The 24,760-nt window shown below is 42.7% G+C and overlaps 1 protein-coding gene across 1 annotated transcript in view; it reads left to right on the top strand.

Annotated features, from left to right (window-relative positions):
- The window catches only part of met (MET proto-oncogene, receptor tyrosine kinase), a 258,333-nt gene that overhangs the window by 134,395 nt on the left and 99,178 nt on the right, over nucleotides 1-24,760 (top strand). The window contains exons 10-11 of the mRNA XM_034175737.1: nucleotides 11,460-11,624; nucleotides 12,100-12,196. Of these exons, the coding sequence (XP_034031628.1) occupies nucleotides 11,460-11,624; nucleotides 12,100-12,196 (262 nt within the window). The remainder of the gene's footprint in view (nucleotides 1-11,459; nucleotides 11,625-12,099; nucleotides 12,197-24,760) is intronic.

Here is a 24,760-nt window from a genome sequence, read left to right as displayed (position 1 = left end):
ACGGTCGTGAAAGACAGGTGAAGTTTGAGGTGCAAAGACCTAGCGAGGGAGGAGTGCATCAAATTAGCATCTGAACCGGAGTCGACAAAAATCGGAACAGAACATGACGTATGCTTGGATATTAACTTGGCAGTGACCATGTTACGGGGAGAGACGGAAAGAATGGAATGTTGACTCACCCGGCGTACCCGTTGTGACCGCATGGGGGCACCCCTGGCATGGCACTCTGTGACCACATGCCCCGCCTGACCACAATAGAAACACAGGCCCTGGTCTTTCCGACGCTGCCGCTCCTCGATGGTCAATCTGGTTCGTCCCAGCTGCATCGGTTCATCAGCGGCAGCCGGGAGCGAGCTGGAGGAGGACACCGAGGACCCGATGTGGAGAGCGGAACCAGCATCCTGGGACGAGGCTCGCACATCCCGCCGGGGTCGATCCGCCAGCCGGCGATCGGTGTGGATGGCTAACGCGATTAGCTCGTCGAGTTGCTCCGGGAGGTCGATGGCGATCAGCTGGTCCTGGATCTGCGGGGACAGGCCTTGAAAGAACACGTCATGGAGTGCGGCCGGGTTCCATCCGCTCTTAGCTGCGAGGATGCGGAAATCAATGGCGTAGTCGGCAACTCTTCTGTTACCCTGCCGGAGGCGCATCAGGGAACGGGCTGCCTCACGGCCTGGTGACGTATGCTGGAACACTTGGCGGAGAGCGGTCTGGAATGCCTGGAGAGTACTACACGCCGTGGACTGTCTGCTCCACTCTGCCGAAGCCCACGCCGCGGCCCGGCCGGTGAGGTGAGTAATAATGAAGGCGATCTTCGCCCGGTCGGACGGAAACATGGCTGACATCAACTCAAAGTGCAGGTCACATTGTGTTAGGAACGGTTTGATGTCTCCGGATTCACCGGAGAAATGTTCAGGTCGAGATAGCTGATTGCAGACATCAGGAGCAGCAGTGGGTACCGGCGGGGCCATACTTGGTCCCATCGGTGGCTGGTTGGTGGTTGCCGAGGCAGACGGTGTCTGTGGCGTCAGAGAGGTTACGAGCTGATTGATCTGAGAGCTGACAGAGGACATGAAGGCGTCCTGTCTTGTGGCCAGGTCGGCTATATTGGTGCTTAAAGCAGTGATGCGGTCTTCTTGTTGGGCCAGCTGACGGCTATGGAAGCGGACGGCCTGCTGGAATGGATCCGAGTTCGCTGTCTCCATTGTTGGCCTGATCGTTCTATCACAATTGCCAGATGAGGAAGGCAGGAGACAAATGCAGGACTCACTGGAACAGTTCTGGTTCAGAGAGGCTTTTACTGAGGTGCTTAGCAAGGTTCGGTATACAAACAGACAGTCCAAGAAGAGCAACCAAATCCGAAACATCAGGCAGAGGCGTAGACAAAAACACAGGCAGGCAGTCAAAACACCAAGAGACAGCTTAACAAAACGTAGTACTGAGCTTGAAGCACTGGCACAGGGCACAACGATCAGGCAACACCAAGTGCAACTAGTAGCGTCTAAATACTCCCGGAAACAAGTGTAGAAAGGCCCAGAGCAGGGCGTGACCCACTCACCGAGTACCGCCCCCACCAAGCACAGTGAAGACAGCCAAGAGACATACAGACCCAAAAACCCAAACACAAACCACCCAGCCACAAAAGGGAACAAACAAAAACCCCAACACTAACATGATACATGACACATAATAATCAATACAAATCCCATTGTTATGGAGCACGATCCGTGCCCACAGCGCTGACAAGAAGGAAAGCGCTGCACGCCTTTTTCTCCAGACTTCGAGCCTGGAGCCAGAGCAGCGCTGAGCTTAACTTCATGTGGTGTGATCGTTTTAAAGTATGAAATTGATAATAACAACTGTAGTTTCGTCATTCCCTTAATTCGCCCGTACTGCAGCCAGGTTTTGTCGTCTCCATTCGGTTGTCACAATAAAATAAATACAGAAATACATTTAAAAAAATAAAGAAATCTGACAGATTAGGCGTGTCTTATTAATTGAGCGAGCAAATATCCACATGTCAAGAATTACTGACATGTGAAAAGAGAATACAGTGGTCCCTCGCTATAACGCCGTTCACCTGCCGTGGCCTCGGAGTCTCGCAGAGTATTTAGTCCAATTTTGCATGCCTTTTTTTTTACAGTGTTCTGTGTTCTGCATATCTGTTTATAAGAATCTTGTTGCCCAGAAGAGAAAAGAGTGCCAACAACTACTTATAACTGTGTTTGTCACACGGAAACAAACACCTGCTGCAGCCAGGTGTGAGTGGAAAAAGGCACAGCGCCAGGACGCAGAGGCACGATCTGTGAAATACTGGTCAGTCACTATTAATAATTTCTTATGTGTCCGACCTCGTTCGTTGATCGTTAAAATTAATTCATTAGTTCTAAATACCATCGTAATTATTTATAGGAAAACGTTCTATTTTTATTTCTCAAACAAATGTTTGGGCCTGAAAACAGTTTGGTATTATTTTCCTACTAGGGTTTGAACTTTGAGAGTGTTTACAGATGATTGTTTACAGATGATTACGCCAGATTACGCCTGACGTGATCTTGATAAAAACAGGAGAATAGTTTGGCTTTGTTTTTGTTTATTTGGTTGTCAATCAGAGTGCTGAGGGTGAAAATATGGTGTGTTGTAAGGTAATTTGTTAAAAACCGATTTGAGATTTGCTCAGGACATTGTTTTCAGCAAGGGCCCGGTCCCACTGGGGAGAGGATTAATTGTGCATGAATTGAGTATACAAAGTACGGGCTTTTGTTGTAGTCCGCAACAAAAATGGCCAAAAATGACAAATGTCCCAGTATGAATTATGGATATTTTAATAATGTATAGCGAATATATGATGAACAATCATGGTTGTATAACGCATGTAGAACGGATCCGACGCATTGCAATTATCACGGCAGTATTACGGGTGTATTATGAATGCATCGCGCACATGTTGTGCATGCATGGCATCTGCATTGTGGTCATAAAAGAAGCGCACTCTGGCCATCAGCATCACTATTCACACCAACAATACAGCCTCTGGAGCATTTGCTGGACTTGGACAAGTTGATTGGAGTAAAGAAGCAGTGAACAGGGCGAGTGGTGACGTCAGCGGATCGTATCAGAGTGCACCTCTTCTGAACGATTATAACAAGACGTTAAATCTGTTATAAACACAGGAATAAATACTGTAACAGCTGCAGACAAGAAGGAAAAAACACACAACTGTTTTATCAAGCCTTGACAATGTAAAGAAGTCAAATAATTACTTTTTTAGATGGCTCAAAATGCTTTCTGCAGCTTGTTAGTGTTATGTGTTGGACGCAGTCGGAGCACCGACCCAGCGTTTGACATTAGGACCCAGCATAAAGGAATCAGAGCACGGTTCAAAGCATAACAGAATTTAATGACATAACAGTGAGTGCTCAATTAATAACAAATAAGTGCGCGGTCTGGCGAGGTGGAAAAACGGTGCGCTCCCAGCAACACAAACGGTCCGGAGCCAGAACAGTTTGGACCCAAGGACCCCGCCGACACCCCCCAGGTGGCCGCGACCAACCGAGTCTGTGAAAGAAGAAACCATAATGTGAGTCCACCACTCCACACACAGAGAGACCACTCAAAGGTGTACATAATCAGCAAACACTTCCTGGCTTAATCACCAATCAGCTTCCCACCCTGCAGGCATGGAACACCCAGTTCAATTCTCCACTGCAGTGGAAGCTGATTAAACGACTAACATAACAGCTCAATATAATAAGGTGTGAGGGACACCACATCTACTAACTGTACTCATGTTAGTCACAAAACCTAAAGTACCTCAGGAAGTGTGCTGACGAGCGTGAGACCTCACCCCCTCCTCTTTCACAGACCATGGCATCACACCTGGTACGGTCTCTGCGTCCATAATGATGAGATGGTTCTCCAAACGTCGATCTCACCCGTCTGGTCACAAGGTCGAGTCTCTGGCAAATACACACTGTGTACTCCAGACTTAAATGCAACCATGCCCCAATCCATACAGATGCACCACAACTGTGAGTCCTGACGAGCTGCACATGACAAGCCTCAGGTGATCAGGGTGAGGTCCTGATAACTCAGCCACACATCAGCCACTCAGTCCTGAACGCATGCCACCTGGAAGGAAAGACAGAAAACAGAATCAAAAGCCAGCCAGGCACCCCAGCCACACAACAGCACCCCACCCTCACGGGAAGCCTCCCGGCGACCACACAAACCTGGCCCAGGAAAAACACCCCCCTCCAGGGACCATGGCTGGAAACCGTATCTGCATTCATCTTCCAACTGAATCTTCATCTAACACAACTGTTGACGTCTTCTCCTCTGAACTGCATCTTTGCCTTTGTTTCTGTCATTCAATTTGCACAGGTGTGGCCAGGAGTTCTTGAACCTGTGCGGTCAGCCTTTGTCCGACCATGTTTAGAGTCTGTTTAGTCATAAAACAAAAAAGACAAACACAAACAACCAAACCACCCCCCCCCCCTCCCCAGAGGACCGTCCCATCAAACCCCGGGAAGAGGAGAAAAGAAAACACAACCCAAACTTAAGCTTACAAACCAAAAAAAACACTAACACCCCCCCCCCGGACGACATGTAGGGACCAACACCCCCCAGAGGACATCCCGCCAGCTCCAGGAGTAATAACCACAGCCGAAGTCCCTCTGGGATCCAAAGTCACCCACGGGGACTCCCAGCGCCTCCCAGAGGACCGTTCCATCAAACCCCAGGAGACGCCCCCCTCATGACTTAACAGACCCAGCCCCGGCCGTCTATGGCTAGATGGACCCACAGCCCTTTCCCCCCCAGAGGACACCACAGTCACACCCTGAGGGCGGAAACTGGGGGGAAAAAACAAAAGGAAAAAAAAAAACATACAAACAAAACAACCCCAACCCCACCCCCTCAGCGCAGTGGAAACTGGAAGTACGTCCAGTGTCACCAACCACGACTATACTCCAAAAGTCAACCGGGAGGAGTGGAATAGCGGTAATGGCACACGGCACAAAACGGCGCCACCCCTCCGACTTTTAAACCAGCCACCAGCTGCGGGTATATTCCACTGCCCCAAACCTCAGCTACGCCGATGGCATATGTCTCAAAGGCGCGCTGAAGCCGGAGGTGGAACAGGGAATCAACAAAAAAAAACAACACCCCAAACCTCCCCCCCCCTCCCGGGTGCAGAGGTTACCTGGGAAATGCCCAGCATAACCAAACTGCACCACTCCAGCAACGCCGACAACGTACGGCTCACACGGCTGGAGCCAGAGGAGAAGAGAGGGCACAACAAAAACAAAAAAAAAGAAAAAAGAAAAAACAACCCAATTACCCCCCCCCCATCACCCCCCAGAGGACCGTCCCATCAAACCCTGGGAGGTGAAACCAAAAGAAATAAAAAAAAGAAAGACTAACAGACTAACATAAAGTCACCTGGGTCCTTTCTATGCTCAAGACAGCCTGCATGTTCACGACCCCAGAACACTAATAGTGCTGAACATTCCACACAAAAACCAACTCAAAAAACCCCCACAAATTATGAACCAACACAAAACTAATAAGTGACTTATACCGTTAAGCTCAAACAAATGGAACACACCTGTTCCACCTTAAGAGCTATGATGGTAATGTGACTCAGTAACCAACAGGGGGAGCCAAAGTGCTAAAAATAAAAAACCCCTTTGGTAACCGAGAAAACAACTCACGCTGCTTTCCCTGTGCGCAGCTACGTGTAACACACAACCAAAATGTGCTTCAACTAAATTACGCCGAAGCTGACACAACAGACGCAGTAGCTATCTTCACCCGGGGAGACGGGGCTACAACTGTAACAACAGGACGCACAGCGACCCATGCCACAGAACTCCGCCGTGCGCGTTCACCCATTAAACACACACTCATGCAGCTCCCGTTTTACCTCTTATCCGGACGAAGTGTGACGTGAAACCGTCGCTATTCACACTCCACAACAAACCCACAGATAAGGCAACACCACAGGAACACGGCTTCAAGAGAGCTCAAATCACTATTCAATAATCGGTTCTCCGACACGCACCATCCGGGCGGAGAGCACCCGCAACTGATCCGGATAACTTCTGACGTCTGCTGCCGCCTTCCCAGCGCAGTACCGCCTCTGCTACCGCTGGGTCCGTGATGTATTGGCCAGAGACTACTGTTATATGTGTCGGACGCAGTCGGAGCACCGACCCAGCGTTTGACATTAGGACCCAGCATAAAGGAAACAGAGCACGGTTCAAAGGATAACAGAATTTAATGACATAACAGTGAGTGCTCAATTAATAACAAATAAGTGCGCGGTCTGGCGAGGTGGAAAAACGGTGCGCTCCCAGCAACACAAACGGTCCGGAGCCAGAACAGTTCGGACCCAAGGACCCCGCCGACACCCCCCAGGTGGCCGCGACCAACCGAGTCTGTGAAAGAAGAAACCATAATGTGAGTCCACCACTCCACACATCAGCCACTCAGTCCTGAACGCATGCCACCTGGAAGGAAAGACAGAAAACAGAAACAAAAGCCAGCCAGGCACCCCAGCCACACAACAGTTAGCCATTCGCACGCCCAGCTGCAGCTTCCTCTGTGATTCAGGAGGTGATTAGAGCCGTTTTCAACAGCCATTTTGCAGAATAAAATGATTAATCCACCACAAAATAATTATTTTATATATGCAGCATCCAGCGCAGAGCGCGTGGCAGCTGGTAGAACAAAGAATGGCGTCCAACTGCGAACACAGCGCATCTGATTTGCATCCGCCACAAATCAGATGCAAAGCAGACGTAATAAAAATGCTTTATTCGTGGCCAGTCTGTATGCAGTCGCTACCGCTTATGTTAGTCCGTGATGTGGACATGATGGGCACGCAAAATATCCATTTTACACACTGTCCCAGTCTGCTGCCAAGCTGCAAATCCCTGTCAGTTGCGGATATCTGCAGATGACGGTGGATATACAGCGCATAGATTGAGTATGTATTGTGTATGTATTGAGTATGTATTGAGTATGTAAGGCGGATGTCATCCGCATTCAAAATTTTGTGCAGCTCAAAAATCCTGGCAATGGAAAAATGTGCCTCTGCAGATAATTGCAGACGTGTGCGGGTGTCGGCCGACTCATACAAGCATGTTTCATGCATATTGCGGATGTTAAGCGAATATGAGCCAATTTTGTGTGCAGTCCATACGCAAATCCTCCTAAACGCCAGTAGGACCGGGCCCTAAGGAAGTGTAGGAATCTGTGGTTGATTATCAAGCAGATAATCAAGCATTAATTGCCAATAATTGTTGCCGCTTTTGTGGAGCGGCGTTATCAGCCCTTGGTTCCAAATATTGGGGAAGATCTCGGAACTACGAACAATGTTAAAGAGCTTTAATGTGACCAGTTGGAATTTGGGATCTGTGAATTTGATCATTTCATTTAGGATGTTGTCTTGGTTTCAGTTTATTTTATTTTGTCCTGCAGTTCTTTTAGGGTCATGGGGTCATCTAATGGCTTCTGGTAATCTTTTATCTCTGACTCTGAGAGCCCCTTCACACATAACTCATTACAGCTCACATATAGTGAGGCCGAATGGCGCATTTAGGAGGATTTGAATGGCACTCATGTCCAGCAGTAGGCAGAACCATTCGGCCACAGCACATGCACTCCACATTTGCGTCACGCTCGTGCTGGAAACCCAATTGAACGGCATCAAGATGAGGTTGTACTGCCATCTGACTATGGTCACAATATTCATGCGGCATGTCGTATACAGGTCAGACCATTCCGGCCACGGTCGAGGGGCTGCACTAAATGATTGGCCACGTTGAACCCTGGCCGAATGTCACGATCGAGCCAGCCTTCACACCAGCGGCTGAATGAGGGCAAATGGCCAGTGAATGCCCATTCAACCCACACTCGGCCACAGTCGAGATGCCTCCCACAAACTTCTAGCAGCAGTCGCTGGGCACTTAGAAAATGTGGGCCCAGTCGCTCGGCAAGCATGAATGAAGTGCTCAGGACACCACTGTCATGGTGGGGTCGAGGTGGCAACACCTCAAAGGGCAGTCAGTGTGGCGTGTCTGCCCCTCTGAGCACCACGAATGACGTGATAGTGTGTCTTGCCCCCATCCAACATTGTCAAGGTGCTGCTGAGGTCCGAGGTGGCAACAGCTCAAACGGTGGCTGGAGTGCAGTGCGAATGCTGTCCAGCACAGAGCGCACACACCTGGGCAGACTGTCGTGTCCATGATGGATGTAATTTGACACATACGAGGTCTGTCCATAAAGTAACGGTCCTTTTTATTTTTTTCAAAAACTATATGGATTTCATTCATATGTTTTTACGTCAGACATGCTTGAACCCTCGTGCGCATGCGTGAGTTTTTCCACGCCTGTCGGTGACGTCATTCGCCTGTGAGCACGCCTTAGGAAGGAGTGGTCCCGCCCCCTCGTCGGATTTTCATTGTCTGGAAATGGCGGAATGATTTGGACTTTTTTCCATCAGAATTTTTTCAGAAGCTGTTAGAGACTGGCACCTGGAAACCATTCGAAAAATTTATCTGGCTTTCGGTGAAAATTTTACGGGCTTCACAGAGATTAAGGTCTGTTAGTACAGCTTTAAGGACCCCTTTAAGGACGCTCGGTGCGCCGCGCTCCGAGCTGCGACGACGCGGCACAAGCCACCGGACCATTTCTAAACGGATGGCTCTGTGGATACGAGACCGTCATGTGCTCTTTCTCTGGTTATCACAAGAGCTGGACATCAGCCTTTTTCTGGCAGATTTCACTTTTAACAAGAGATTTTTGTCATGGAAAGCCATGTTTCATTCAAACATATGAATGAAATGCATATAGTTTTTGAAAAAAATAAAAAGGACCGTTACTTTATGGACAGACCTCATACATGGCCATGCCCTCCCATGGGTTACACAATGTAACTGAGACATTATGATCATCAGAGCTGTAGTACGAGAAATGCGGGTGTGCACAACGTGCTGCCCGCCCACTGTGTGCATGGAGAAATTAGGCACAGTGCAAGTTTTGAATTTTACCTCGTGATGATGTGGAACAGAGAAGGATTTTTTTTAAAAAGACTTGAAAGTTCAGCTACAATTTGCCAGAAGACACATCAGAGATGCAAGCCTAAATTTGATCTGTTTTGTTGGAAGCAAATTTTTCTCTGCTCTACTCCACTATGAAGCCTTGAGTAGTGATGCAAAATTCAAAACTTGCATTGTGTATAATTTCTCCAGTTGCAACCACAGAAGCCTATAACTTGCTCAGGGTTGTCTGGGTGTGTTGCTGACTTTGGTCATCGTCTCCTTCATGCACAGTCCCTTTGTTTTTGAGAACTGTCTGCTCCACATAGATTTACCATAGAGTGCCATACTGTTTGTATTTCTACATAATTGATGTAAATAAAGACCAAGACATATTCAGTGTCTTGGAAATATTGATGTATCCTTCCCCTGACTTTTCTGAAGAAGATTGGATGTAAAAGTAATAGTTTGTATGTGTTATACTAATTACTTATTAACACCATCATTTTAGCGTTTAGATTTTTATTTCTTTTAATTCATGATGTAGAGTTTACTTTTCACTGTGAGCTTAAAGGGCAGAATTTTAAAAATTTTAATATAAAAGCCTGAATTTTTGTTTTGTTTGTGATGTCCTAAAAAAATGATGTACAGTAGTGTTCAGAATAATAGTAGTGCTGTGTGACTAAAAAGATTAATCCACGTTTTGAGTATATTTCTTATTGTTACATGGGAAACAAGTTACCAGTAGATTCAGTAGATTCTCACAAATCTAACAAGACCAAGCATTCATGATATGCACACTCTTAAGACTATGAAATTGGGCTATTAGTAAAAAAAAAAAAAGTAGAAAAGGGGGTGTTCACAATAATAGTAGCATCTGCTGTTGATGCTACAAACTCAAAACTATTATGTTCAAACTGCTTTTTTAGCAATCCTGTGAATCACTAAACTAGTATTTAGTTGTATAACCACAGTTTTTCATGATTTCTTCACATCTGCGAAGAATTAATTTTGGTGGTTTGGAACCAAGATTTTGCTCGTTTACTAGTGTGCTTGGGGTCATTGTCTTGTTGAAACATCCATTTCAAGGGCATGTCCTCTTCAGCATAAGGCAACATGACCTCTTCAAGTATTTTGACATATCCAAACTGATCCGTGATACCTGGTATGCGATATATAGGCCCAACACCATAGTAGGAGAAACATGCCCATATCATGATGCTTGCACCACCATGCTTCACTGTCTTCACTGTGAACTGTGGCTTGAATTCAGAGTTTGGGGGTCATCTCACAAACTGTCTGCGGACCTTGGACCCAAAAAGAACAATTTTACTCTCATCAGTCCACAAAATATTCCTCCATTTCTCTTTAGGCCAGTTGATGTGTTCTTTGGCAAATTGTAACCTCTTCTGCACATCTTTTATTTAACAGAGGGACTTTGCGGGGGATTCTTGCAAATAAATTAGCTTCACACAGGTGTCTTCTAACTGTCACAGCACTTACAGGTAACTCCAGACTGTCTTTGAACATCCTGTAGCTGATCAATGGGTGAGTCTTTGCCATTCTGGTTATTTTTCTATCCATTTTGATGGTTGTTTTCCATTTTCTTCCACTCGTCTCTGTTTTTTTTTTCTTTTTTTTTTTTGTCCATTTTAAAACATTGGAGATCATTGTAGATGAACAGCCTATAATTTTTTGCACCTGCATATAGGTTTTCCCCTCTCCAATCAACTTTTTAATCAAACTATGCTGTTCTTCTGAACAATGTCTTGAACGTCCCATTTCCCTCAGGCTTTCTAAGAGAAAAGCATGTTCAACAGGTGCTGCCTTCATCCTTAAATAGGGGACACCTGATTCACACCTGTTTGTTCCACAAAATTGATGAACTCACTGACTGAATGAAACACTACTATTATTGTGAACACCCCCTTTTCTACTTTTTTTACTAATAGCCCAATTTCATAGCCTTAAGAGTGTGCATATCATGAATGCTTGGTCTTGTTGGATTTGTGAGAATCTACTGAATCTACTGGTACCTTGTTTCCCATGTAACAATAAGAAATATACTCAAAACCTGGATTAATCTTTTTAGTCACATAGCACTACTATTATTCTGAACACTACTGTAAAAGCTGAAGGGGGCACTAACTTTTTCACAGCACCATATATGCAGACTCTCTGGTTGTGTAGTTATTAGCTCTCCAGAAAGTGTCCAGTTCACCACATTAATAGTCCCACACTAAAATAGTAAAGAAACCACTTATCTTAAACTTTGGAATTGAACCTCTTTTTTTCTATTATTAATTTGCCATTTTGAGCCTTCTGGACTCTGAGGAAGAGAACACCTGAATGGGAACAGGACCAGCTTTGATACACACTAACACAACAATATGTCTTGTGTTTGTTCACCATCAGTGTGGCGTCCTCCATCCTGATCTGTAAGACGCCTGCATACAGTGATCCCTCTCAACAGCCCGTCAAGCTGACCGTGGATTCTGTGGAGCGCCATGCCCCAGTACACTTCACCTATAACGAAGACCCCTTCATCAGTGGCATCCAGCCTTCGCGCTCCTTCATCAGGTTCGAGTTTACACATTTCTTAATAAGAGAAGCCGGCTTGTGACCAGAGGGTCAACATTGCTGAGTGGAGGGGCACTGAGGGGCAGAAATACAGCCCATTCAAAATTCACAACATCCTATGTTGTTCAAAGTGAGCACAAATTCCAAGGCCCCCATTGTCCAGGTCTGAAGGGTTTCCCTCACTGCTCAGTGGACTTTGTGGCTCAGTTTGGATTTTATTCTTTACCAGTGTCAGCTCATTGAAGTTCTTTTCGATTAGGGTATGTTGAGTAGATTTAGCACATTACTTTGTCTCTGAGATGAGAGAAAGTGAAATGGTCGTGGACGAGCTGACACTTAGTTTTACAACAGGAGCAAATGAGTGGGAGGTGACGACTAACGCTGATGGTGGGTCTCTCCCGCTGGGAATCTACTGTATCTTTGTGTGAAGCTCATGCTAACCGGTCTGATATCTGTTCTGTCTCTCTCAATGTAGCGGAGGCTGCACCGTGTCGGCTCACGGCTTCTTTCTCCGATCAGGCCTCCAGCCACAGATGGTCCTCAACACCGGACATGATGAGGCCTTCTATGTGGTGAGTAGACTCCAGACTGCCAACCAGTTTTAAAGAAGAGACCCATTGCCATCGTACTTGGAAGTCAGAATTTGTCAGTTATGTCCCCTGACAACCCGGTATCACGGCCAGTCGTGATTCAGCAGCACGAAATATACATTAATCTATTGGTTTGTGATATTGTGACGAAAAGTGCCTTATTTTTGTCACGGCAGCATGAATCCATTCTCATTTATCTCGTGATGGCTGCACAAAATTAAAAGAAAAGCGGGGGGTCGGGGTGGTTATGGTTAGGGTGGGGGGAAGGAGTAGGGTTAGTAATAGTGAGTTAAAAAAAAATGTGTTACGAAAATTTGTCTCATTTCATGACAGGAGCATGAAAAAAAAAACGTGAGACTGGGCTGCCCCTGAAGTGACAACTATTTTGAACCCCACATACCACAAGGTCACAATCCAAGATGGCTGCTCTGAGTGTCAGCAGGTGTGAAAGCTGTCTTAGGACTTCTGGTGTGTGTGTGTGTGTGTGTGTGTGTGGGTGTGTGTGTGTGTGTGTGTGTGTGTGTGTGTGTGTGTGTGTGTGTGTGTGTGTGTGTGTGTGTGTGTGTGTGTCCATTCAGTTTCAGAAATTGTGTGCACAGTACAGTCCTGCTGTTTGTAATGGTTTGGCACTGGACCCCAACGTAGAGAATCACAACAGAAGACAAGTAAAAATAAGATTAGTGTGTCCCCAAAGCTCAGTTCAAAAATAGCGGATGACAGGTTTCATCTTTGAGTTTGGAAAGCCAAAACTTTCCTTTTTGCTAAAGCTTATAGTTAGGGCTGGATCAGGTGACCCTGAACCATCCCTTAGTTATGCTGCTATAGACGTAGACTGCTGGGGGGTTCCCATGATGCACTGTTTCTTTCTCTTTTTGCTCTGTATGCACCACTCTGCATTTAATCATTAGTGATCGATCTCTGCTCCCCTCCACAGCATGTCTTTTTCCTGGTTCTCTCCCTCAGCCCCAACCAGTCCCAGCAGAAGACTGCCCCTCCCTGAGCCTGGTTCTGCTGGAGGTTTCTTCCTGTTAAAAGGGAGTTTTTCCTTCCCACTGTAGCCAAGTGCTTGCTCACAGGGGGTCGTTTTGACCGTTGGGGTTTTACATAATTATTGTATGGCCTTGCCTTACAATATAAAGTGCCTTGGGGCAACTGTTTGTTGTGATTTGGTGCTATATAAAAAAATTGATTGAATTGATTGATTGATCTTTGACAGAAAGTAGGTCGAGGCACACGGGAGATCAGTCCAACAGGCAACAGTCTTTCTAAGAGAAGCTGCAAAGGGTAAACAGGCAAAGTTCAGCTACAGGGAGTTCTCATACTCAGTGATCAATCCTAAACAGCAGGCAAAAATCAGGAACACAGGACAGGAGCAAAGGTCTGTAACAGGAAGTCTACAACACTGGAAAAGGCACTGGAACTGGAACGTGAGAGGGCAGGAAGATCCTACACAATCCTGCAATGACAGAATGCACTATAAACAGTTAAATATGCAAATAAACAACCAAAAAGGAAGTGCAAAAACATGCAAAATCAGAATGGCTGAAACAGGAAGTTAAGTGCCACAAAACAAACATGAACGTCAAAGTAAAAGCACTAGAGAATATTTATGAGGAAGGAGAATTTCCCACATCATATGAAGAATAGTACTAGAGACAGAATAACATGAAAACTATAGAAAATTTAGAATAGCACGCAGCCCAAACCAAAACACCAAAATGTGTCCTGTGACACTGTCTGTAGACATGTTACTATTGTATTTTTCTGCTTGAAACAGTACGTAAGGTGTTTGTTTTTTATTAACTGGTGCTGCAAACATTGGCTAACCTGATAAAAGCTGCTAACAACAATTAGCTGCACCACACAACAAGACAGGCAGTAAATGACAACACTAATATAACTTCTGCACCATCTGTTCTCATCCATGAGTTCTCTCTGCTTGAACTCTATACTCCAAAATCTTGGAGGCGTCCAGCTTTTTTAGTGTTTTGTATAAACTGGAAGGCTTTTACCTGGAGTGTGACATCATTGCGGGTCACAATTTCTGACATCCAAGGTAACTGGAGCTCAGTATTCATCTCTCTACGTGACTCTCTGCTCTGCCAAAGTGATGCGGCTGTGTGACTGCTGAATGACTCTGCAGTGGCTTTGCCATGACACAGCAATAAAACACAGCTGGAATATCTAACAGACAAAGAATTTAGAGAGGACTGGGGCACCTAATCATTTGAAGGAATGCAAAGATTGGGCTCAATACCCAGATTGGCGTTAGGACATTGCTTCTTTTTCTTTTTTTGAGGAGAAATGTGTGAATTTAATTCTTGTGGTTGCTCTGAACTGTCTCAAAATATTATTTTTCTTTTCTAAAATTCTAAAGTATTGACATCATAACTTTGCAAAACTGCCAACACAATCTTTTTATTTCATCTGAGAGCATGTGACAGAATCATATGTTGCCACATTAACCACGCCACAGTACCACCCCAGGTCCCGCGTAGCAACCAGATAACCAGTTCACTCCCACTGCTCACAAACAACCATCTGTCTGCTTCAGCCAAGTAAAACGTGTGCAGACTTTTCCATTTTCTGGTATCTTCGGCACTGATGCATCTGTGCACAGGATCATGCACAGAGAAATGTCTTAGCTGATGTTCCCTCTAAATACAATGATCCTCTGACTCTGACTCTACCTAAGTAACCACTCATATGACACAAGGTCATTCCAGCAGTACCCAAGGATCCTCCAAAGAGACCTGGTAACAAATTATCCAGTTGCCGTTTTAGATCGCTGGTCTGCATTCGAGTCTCACAGTGAGGCAGTTCGCACCAGGACCTGAGAGACTTGGACCTTTGTTCTCCTGAAGCGGTATCAGCATCACCAAACCCCTCTGTTCCTGCAACCCCATGAGTCCATAAGCTCTTTTTCTGTCTCAAAGCCTGAGGACCCAGAGACATAACTACTGCTGCCAAGATAAGTGAATGTCTCTACAAGTTCATTACTTTCACCACATACAGATACCCTTCTGATGGCCGAGTCCAGGAAATCGCAAAAAGCCCAATTCTTAGTCTTGATCCAGGACAATCATAAACCCTGACACTCCAACTCCATGCTCAGCTTCTCAAGTGCCAACCCTGTCTCACGGCAAGTCATGATTCAGGAGCACAAAATATACATTAATCTATTGGTTTGTGATATTGTGACGAAAAAGTGTCTCATTTTTGTCACGGCAGCACAAATTCATTCTCATTCATTCTGTGATGGCTGCACGAAATTAAAAGTGAAGCCGGGGGGTCAGGGTGGTTATGGTTAGGGTTAGTAATATTGAGTTAAAAAAGCCCTGTCACGAAAATTTGACTCGTTTCGTGACGGAAGCAGGAAAAAAAGCGCTGCAAGTGCAGCAATCTGGGAATCCATTTATTCTGCTGCATCTTTGTTTGTTGTTCCTGTAGTTTCTGTTTTTCACCAACAAACACACCATCATGAAGACAAGGTTGAATAAACATAAATAAAACATCTACAGTATTTGCTCACGTGTGCTTGTCAACTAAATCATTTTCGCTGGGTCACCTTGGCTTGACAAGTTTATTCAAATGCACATATTAAATAGATTCAGATCAACTCACGATGGTGAAATCAATGTACTTCAGATAATAAATGTGTTGAAAAATGAACCTGTGTGGTGTTGCAGATCCACTGAACCTGCTCTGGTCTGATACTGGTAGTAATTTGGGGTTCAGTGCTTTGCACCACGACAATCTGCAAGACTGTTGTTTGTTTTTCAGTAAGATTATTCTTTTTAGTATATTGTGTATCTGAGTTTGAGATATCATAAGTGTTGTCACACACTGGTCAAACTTAATACTTGTAGTGCACTTTGCAGTAAAGTAACGACTTAATTGCCAAACTGTTCGTGTCAGTGAAGTTCATATGTCCTTAGTTTCTGGGACTATTTGATTGATAACCTGTCGATTGTTTCCCAAAATTACTGTAGCTCCTTGTCTTGTCACATATATGGTATTTTCATTATACAAAAAACACAAAGAAAAAAGGAGTCCTGATGATGGAAAAGAGCTGAAGTGTTTGACAAATAGGAGACAAAAGGAAATGAGAAATCCACATCTGGAGCCGTCACCTCTGACTCAGCCACAGGAGCAGAGCGAAACCTTTTGGATGTTCTGGCTCTGCTCGGATCCAACAGGCTTTATTCTACTTACTGCAAGGAAAAACCACACGTTCATGTGTGATGGACGTCTTTGCTGCCTGAGCCTGGAGGTGTTTTAAATTACCAGCATTCAGCCCGCTGTCTGCATGCCCTGAAAATGTCTTCAATGAATGAAGCTTACACATAATTGCTTTAAAAGGTGGTGAAAGATGATAAGCTTAGCTTAATTAAGACTGTGAAGATTCTCATTCATCCATGACATAAACCAAAGTCAACAGGAGTTGTTATAGAGAGAGAAGGAACTTCAGGAGCGTTTATTCTAACTTCTGTTTTGTTGGACGTCCCACTGGATTATGGAATTATGATGTGAAAGAAATAACAAATCATGAATACAACATGCATGGAATTCTTAGTTGACCTCCAGCAACAGCATTTTGAACCATTTGAAGACCTCTGATGCTTGTGTGTGGCAAACCAGAAGATAAGAAAATAAGTTTCTGCATCCACCATAGACAGAACAGGTATAAACTTGGTGGCTTCCTTCATTCTTTTCCTTCTCATGCAGCCAGCCCTTGTGTGAGGAAGGCTGGCTTCTTGGTACTACAGATATACCATGCAGCACCAAGGTTTTTACATATGTTAGTGATAGGGTTAAAGGTGTTCAAAATGGCATTTTACACATTGATACAGCAGCCAAAAACCATTTTCTATACATAGATTTACTGGATTAATGTAAAAAAATAAATAAATAATAATTCAAATCAGACTTTTTAATTCTATTGAACTCTCAGTGAAACATTGAGGGAATAACATGCACAGGAGCAGCGGCATCAGACTGGGGGGGTAAAGGGTACCAGAGCATGGGGGGCACAAAAACTGGCATTAAATACATTTTTGTGTTGCATGTTATTAATGTCCATACAATTCATGTTGTAAAAGAATTAGAATGAATGTATAAATGTTGCAAAACATAATTCTGCTCTACCAATAATATTGAAAATCTCTGAGGGCCCTTCCACCCCTGCACAGTTGTACAATGGTTTAGTCCAGGCGCACAGGCGGCACGCTGCCCCCAACACACACACACACACACACACACATACACACACACACACACACACACACACACATCCCAAATGGGATCTGACAGAAAGAGGTGTTTAGTAATGCTGAAACAACTAATCAATTTAAATGATTATTAAAATAGTTGTCAACTAATTTAGTCATCATTTAGTTATTAAATAACTTTGTTTTACCGTAAATCTTTAGTTTCTTCCATATAAATCAACCGTTTCTGCAGCACGGCTTTGCTTTGAACCTTGAACCAATCAAAGGAGTGCTTCGATCTGGTGCTTTGTTGATTCAGTGTTTTATTTAGCTTAATCTTAATTTTTCCCCACTAAAACCCCAAAGTGCATATGTCTGTGAGTAATATTTACCTTTTGTGTTAATCTGACCTGTTATGGGCTTCTGAAACAGTTAATAGATGTATTTTATAATTTAAATACGGGACCGATGCTAATGCGTTAGCGTGTCTATGGCATTTTCAATGTTGAAGTTAGCATTAAGCTGTTGCAGCTGTCAGCACATTTGTTTTCTGTATAATAATTCATGGCTCAGCGTTTGTTGTCGTAAAAGAGTCAAATGTATTACAAATTTATTTATTTTTATTTGTATATCAACAACAATAATAGTAATAATAACTAATAATGCCACAATACAGTTTTAGAGAAATGGACAAAAAGAATCTGCTAAAACAAAACAGAAAAGATTAAACCAACTAACAATGAACATTAATAAATATAGAAATAACTGTTTCCTGTGAACACCTAGTGATTCTTAAACCTCCACTTCATCCCTGTTTTATTTAAGTTTAATGACAATTTGTTTTGGTCAAACCACATCTAAGAAAAAAATAAAATGCAGTAAACTGCACATTTGTGTCTTTTTTCATGAAAATATCTTATTAAATATAACATATTACACTTTAGTCAGGCCTTTAAAATAGTTTGGACTCTTGCTGTAATATGTTGTCAGTGGTTGAGATAGGTGCTGTAGGCATCTAAAAATGCTCATAATCTGGTGAAACCTGATAGAAATCTCTTTGTGGTGTGTCGGTGATGTATGTCTGTGCAAAATAGAACAAAACACTACTCCAGGTATGTTTTTGATGAGAATATAACATAACTTTGTTACGAGGTCAAACGTTGATGTTGCGTGATAAAGCCCTTTTAATAATAACTCACTTAAAGAAATAATGGCAAAACACACATGTAAGTTAAAAAAAGCCAAAACGATTAATCGAAAAAATAATCAACCGATGAACTGATTAGTAAAATAGTCGTTAGTTGCAGCCATAGTGTTTAGGCTGAAATAAAATATGTCTTTCCTAAAAAATCAAAGTCCGGATTTCAAAAAAGAAGAGAAAAAAGGACAGGGAAAGAAAACTAAATGAGGGAAAGCAGCTGCTAACCAAATTCTTTGAAAAGAGAGGTGAGCTTGAAAGCTAGCTATATATGCACCAAATTTGCACCATTTTTCTAAATTAAAACTGTCAGTCTGCATTACTAGATTGTGTTTATGATTTAGTTTAAGCTCTAACAGACAGTAATGGCTAAAATAACAAAACAAAAAAACTTGTCAATGTTCAAATATCTATCTCCCTTGTATACTGAGGATGTCTGACGATGCCCCCAGGAGGAACTGTTAAGAAGAGGGTTTTGGGACATCTATGTTTGGATCTTCTCAGCCAGCAGCTTATTTAGAGGTTTGATAGGCTAACATTCTACTGAAAAATAACAATGATTAAAGAAAAATTCTAAAATACTGATTTAAAGCAAATCACAACATTTCAAAAAATGAGAAGCACACAGCTGGGCACAGTGTTTGGTGTTGTCAGTCAGCTGTCGGGGCGTTAATTTGAGGACAGGAGTCACCATAATAACGCTATTTGTCAGCTCATCAATAAGGACACACAGAACACACAAGATCTTCATCTCAAACTCTTTTTGTTGGAGGAAACAATGGAAACGTTATTAAAATGGTGATAATAAGATGAAACAAACATTCATGTTGAGGTACTCTTCAGATTTTTCTGATGAGCCAAGTGAAAATACAAATGGCTGGCATATTTCAAGATAGAATAAAAGTACATTACCAGTTGACCAATGCCTAATTAAATTACAGGGGTATTAGCAATGGGTCGATGCAAAATAGAACTATTCAGGCAAGGCTCTATATCAAATATCTGTCACTCTCTAACACATATGAAACAGAAATTAAATCACTTGTGCAACTGAAAGCCAGAACTATCAGAGTAACTTTTTTCTCCTGGAAAGTAAAATCAGTTGCATCATAAACTATTTTCCTTTGGCTTCTCCAGTTTGCTGGTTTGAAAAAGCGATACTGGTATGGATCAACATTTTGATTTGGCACAGGTTTTATGCTGGATGTACACAACCCCAGATGTACACAGAGACTGAGACTCAGGTGGGCTTGGTGAACAAATCAACCTGGAAACCTTACATCACATCATCATGTCAAATCCTTGCCATTACCATGCTGACTGTCTTCCAAAAATGTTACAACAGCAGTTCCAAAGTGAACCCAATATGCAGGCAGCCAGATATGAGGTATGGTGAAATAACAGGTGATTTATTGTCCAAGCACATGAAAACCAAACCAGCAACAATGTGAGTATAAAAATCCCAACTCGTGAAAAACTCCAACAAGCGGAGTGAGAACCCGGGGAAAAATGGGAGTAAATACAATACGAAAACAAAATCCACATTGAGACTGAAATGACGGAGGCAATTGGAATAAAACAGACTACAAAAATGGACACAGCTACAACCACAGATTAACAAATAGAACAGACTACTTACGGCAAGTGCGTGGGAAGAACCAAACGAGAGAGAAGGAACTAACAATTGAACAGGGAAACGATGGAGGCTTAAATACACAGACAATAATGAATGAACACGCGACAGGTCCAGAGTGGGATAGTAGGGGAAACCGGAACTAAAGATACGTGAGCATACATACAGAGCCTAATAAGCACAAGGTTACTCAAAACTCAACCAAAGTCTGAGGGTAAGAGGAACTAAAAAACAACAAGATAGCATGAGCAATTAGTGATTTCTGATATCCGCCAATCTGGATCCAGATAACCTCCAAAGTTCAGTGGAGTCTTCCATTCCCTAATATCTAACTGTGGTGTAAATTTGGTGAGAATCCGTGAAGTTGTTTTTACATAATTCTTCAAAGTCTATATAAAGTGAAATCTTGATCCAGAATCTCGATTCAGATCTGGGTAACCTCCCAAATTCTGTGGAGTCTTCCATGCCCTAATATCTATCTGTGGTGCCAATGTGGTGAGAATCAGTGAAGTAGTTTTGACATAATCCTTAAAAGCCTATTTAATTTAGTTTAACCTTTATTTACCCATCTTAGTCCCATTGAGATTGAGATCTCTTTTACAAGGGAGACTTGGACAATTATAAAGTTTCCAATTCATCTAACCTGCATGTCTTTGGACGTGGGAGGAAACCGGAGCACCCAGAGGAAACCCAAAACTTTCGTCAAAATCTGCGCAGTAGTTTTGATGTAATCCTGCTAACGGACAGACAGACAGACAGACAAATAAATAAATAAATGCTAATGATTTTATTACGTCCTTGGTCGACATAATAATACACAATCTCCAACAAAACAATCAAATAACAAACCAAGAAAACAAATGCAGAAAACTAACATGGCACTCAAAATTAAACACAGTGCAAAACAGGGAAACAAAACATAATAAAACCAGAGAACACATACTGAGGATACACTGACGAAAAAAGACAAGGACAGAGGACAGATCACGAGGACAATGACTAAACAGACTACAGACATGGACAAGGGACAGACCACCAACACTGACAGGGGACAGACCACAAGCATGACAAACACAGATGACAGACAGGGACAGGGGATTGAACACAACGGATACAAACAAAAGGACACAGACAGAACTTACTCACCAACCATATGCAAACAAAAGACAGAGCACAGAGTAGAACCAGACATAGACAAGGGACAAACCATAGCAGAAAATGTACCTAACTTCACGTATGAAAGGGGTTTTACTACCCCCCAACCCCCGACTCCTGACAGTGTCTCGTCTTTCACTCTCTCTTTCCCTGGTCATTGACCTGTGTTCAGGTCAGAGCTTGATGGGTCTCTGGGGAGTTCATGCTTTGTTGCACTTTAACATTGTGAAGGCTCTGAAATCACAGACCCAAAGTTGCGGGTTGGAGTCCTAGCAGTTGCATCTCGGGAATCTTGTGCAATCACCTCAGCACGGCAGCAGTGGAACTTGGAGTACCTTCAGTCTGTCTCTGGAAAACAAATATTTAATAAGCAGGAGCAAAGGCAGAATAAATGTTGCTATGGTGACATGGCTTTGAATGCAGGTTAAGAGCTTTTGGTTAAACCGACTGTCTCCATGCTTCAGGTGTCCTGTTGAGTTCTTTAAACGTTTGCTCCCCACGTTTCAGAGATGACTACTTTAGGATACATACTTACTCCAACAGTGTATCAAAGACTCCAAAGCCAGCATTGTGAGTGATTGATAATACATGTACATAGTTTGTCCAATTACAAACCCAGGTGCCTTTAATTCTCAGAGTTATCTGGGTGTCTTGTTGGCTTCATTCACTAGTCTTCTAGCAAAGGCACAGTTTTTAATAGACCTATCTACTTCAGACAGATTTGGATACATCATCTCAGGATTTGCTGGCATGATGCTGCTCTTTGCACACCTGATGAAGTGAAGCAAAGCATGTTCTGATTTGGACTTGGCTGGAAACCACTTGGAACACCGGCTACTTTGAACATGTTTCTCTATGTGCAACTGGAGTTGCATCACATTAGGTGTACAACATAAAACATGTTCTAGATCTGTTGTGGTGACACTGAGCAACCATGGCAAATAAATACATAAATGTGAAAGCATACTGTATGTATTTCTTATGGCTGATGACACTAACATCCAAGACATATACAGTGACTTGGAAAGGTTCATATGTCCATTACCTGATCTGTCCAAAGAAAGCTGGCTGTGAAAGTATGTATTAAAAATTATTATTTTATTTAGTTTGTCTAGTGACTTTAAAACTCTGAAAACAGAGGGGCTGTGTACATAAATGTCTTGAATTCCAAAATGGTAAATACAATAGTTTTGTTAAATTTCAATTCAATTTAATCAGCTTATAAAAGCGCCAAATCACAACAAAAGTCACCTCAAGGCGCCGTGCATAGAATAATTCAAAATAAAATTTAAAATAAGTGAATAAAAACAGAAATAATAAAAATAACTTTAGAATTAAAAAAACAATTAAAAGAATAAAACAGATAAGAAAAATAAAAACTATTCATAAGAAAGAGAATAAAAATACATTTTAAGTCTTGATTTAAAAATGTGCACGGACTCATTGTCTCATGGATGCAGGAAGACTGTTTCTACAGGGCAGGTGCACAATGAGAGAAGGCTGTTTGACCTGCCAACTTCTTCTTCACCCTGGGAACACACAATAGTCCTGCATCTTGTGAACACAAACCCGGGCCGGCACGTAGGGTTTCACCAGGTCAGCCAGATAAAGAAGTGCCAGTCCATGGACAACCTTGTAGGTTAATAACAAGACCTTAAAATCTGCTCTCACAAAAACAGGAAGCCAGTGCAAGGATGCCAGAATGGGTGTGATATGTTCAAACCTCCTGCTTTGTGTCAAAAGACTAGCAGCAGTGTTCTGAACCAGCTGAAGACCCCCAATGCTGGACTGCTGCAACCCCGAAAACAGGACATTACAATTGCCCAATCTTGAAGAAACAAAAGCATGAATCAGGGTCTCAGCAACAGCCATAGACAGGATGGGGCAGATCCTCGCTATATTTCACAAATGGAAAAAAGCAGTCCTGGTAACATACCTGATATGAAGGTGAAAGGACAACATGGGATCAGAAATTACCCCAAGGTTCAAGGTGTTGTTAAACCCCTTGAATTAAAGTTGTTAGTCTACATGCACTACAAACACATGGTAATTGTTTCATTTCACCTCCATTGTGATGATATAATTGCAAAAATACTTGTGGCCCTGATGGTAGTTTGTAGCCAAAAATTCTACCACAAACTAATGTGACTGGTTGTGAAAAACATCTGGCAAATGACCTTAATGACTATTCAATTATTAATAACTAATTAGCAAAATACCTGCGCTATGAGTGGGAATAATCCTCATTTTGTCATTTAGCTGCTATGTGACAGTTATTATGGAAGCATCTGATCGAAGAGTTTTGCCATTTGACACTCACACTGGTTGCTGATGTTTAAGCAGTGATGTAAAAGTGATACATTTTAACACAGCTATTTCCGCATCAGTATCACTGGTGGTGGAAGGCAGATTGATCCAAATATCCAAATATTGATCCAAATATGATTGATACTGGTGTAATGAGGTTGATACTTTAGTTTCAGTTTCTCTCCTATATGCACTGCTGCACTGAATGGACTGCATTTATATAGTGCTTTTCCATCTGCATCAGACGCTCAAAGCGCTTTACACTTCAATGCCTCACATTCACCCTGATGTGAGGTTGCTACCATGCAAGGCGCCCACGATACACCGGGAGCAACTAGGGGATTAACGACCCTGCCCAAGGGCCCTTAGTGATCCTCTGGTCTAAAGCACTGGACCTTCACCTCCATAAATTCAGAAAAGAAGTGTACTGAAAGGGAGAATTTATGTATAGAGAGACCTACAGACAGACAGACAGACAGACAGACAGACAGACAGACAGACAGACAGACAGACAGACAGACAGATAGATAGATAGATAGATAGATAGATAGATAGATAGATAGATAGATAGATAGATAGATAGATAGATAGATAGATAGATAGATAGATAGATAGATAGATAGATAGATAGATAGATAGATAGATAGATAGATAGATAGATAGATAGATAGATAGATAGATAGATAGATAGATTTTATTTACTGAACACACATCCCTTTTGAAATTCTACGTTTTATAATGTTTTGCTGTGGAATGATAATTTTGTACACTTTGTTTACTGAATCAAAAATTCAGAAAAGAGATGCAATGAAGGGAGAAATTTTATTTAATTTTTGTGTTTTAAGAATTTAATTTGTTCTCGAATGGTAATTTTGTGCACATTGTTTAAGAAAAAAACAGACATGACAATGTATGGCAAAAATTGCTTTGCTGCTGCTCTGTTATTTCTGAACAAAATCTTTTATTGTGATAATAAAGTATATAGCTGCCTGTCCACCTTGCCCAAATTCTGTCCTGCATTTCAATTAATTAATAATCCAAAG

This window comes from Thalassophryne amazonica, chromosome 8 (genome assembly GCF_902500255.1).
Source record: "Thalassophryne amazonica chromosome 8, fThaAma1.1, whole genome shotgun sequence".
Lineage (NCBI taxonomy): Eukaryota > Metazoa > Chordata > Actinopteri > Batrachoidiformes > Batrachoididae > Thalassophryne > Thalassophryne amazonica.
Note: the sequence above shows the minus strand (reverse complement) of the source record. Positions and strands in the feature narration are given on the sequence as shown.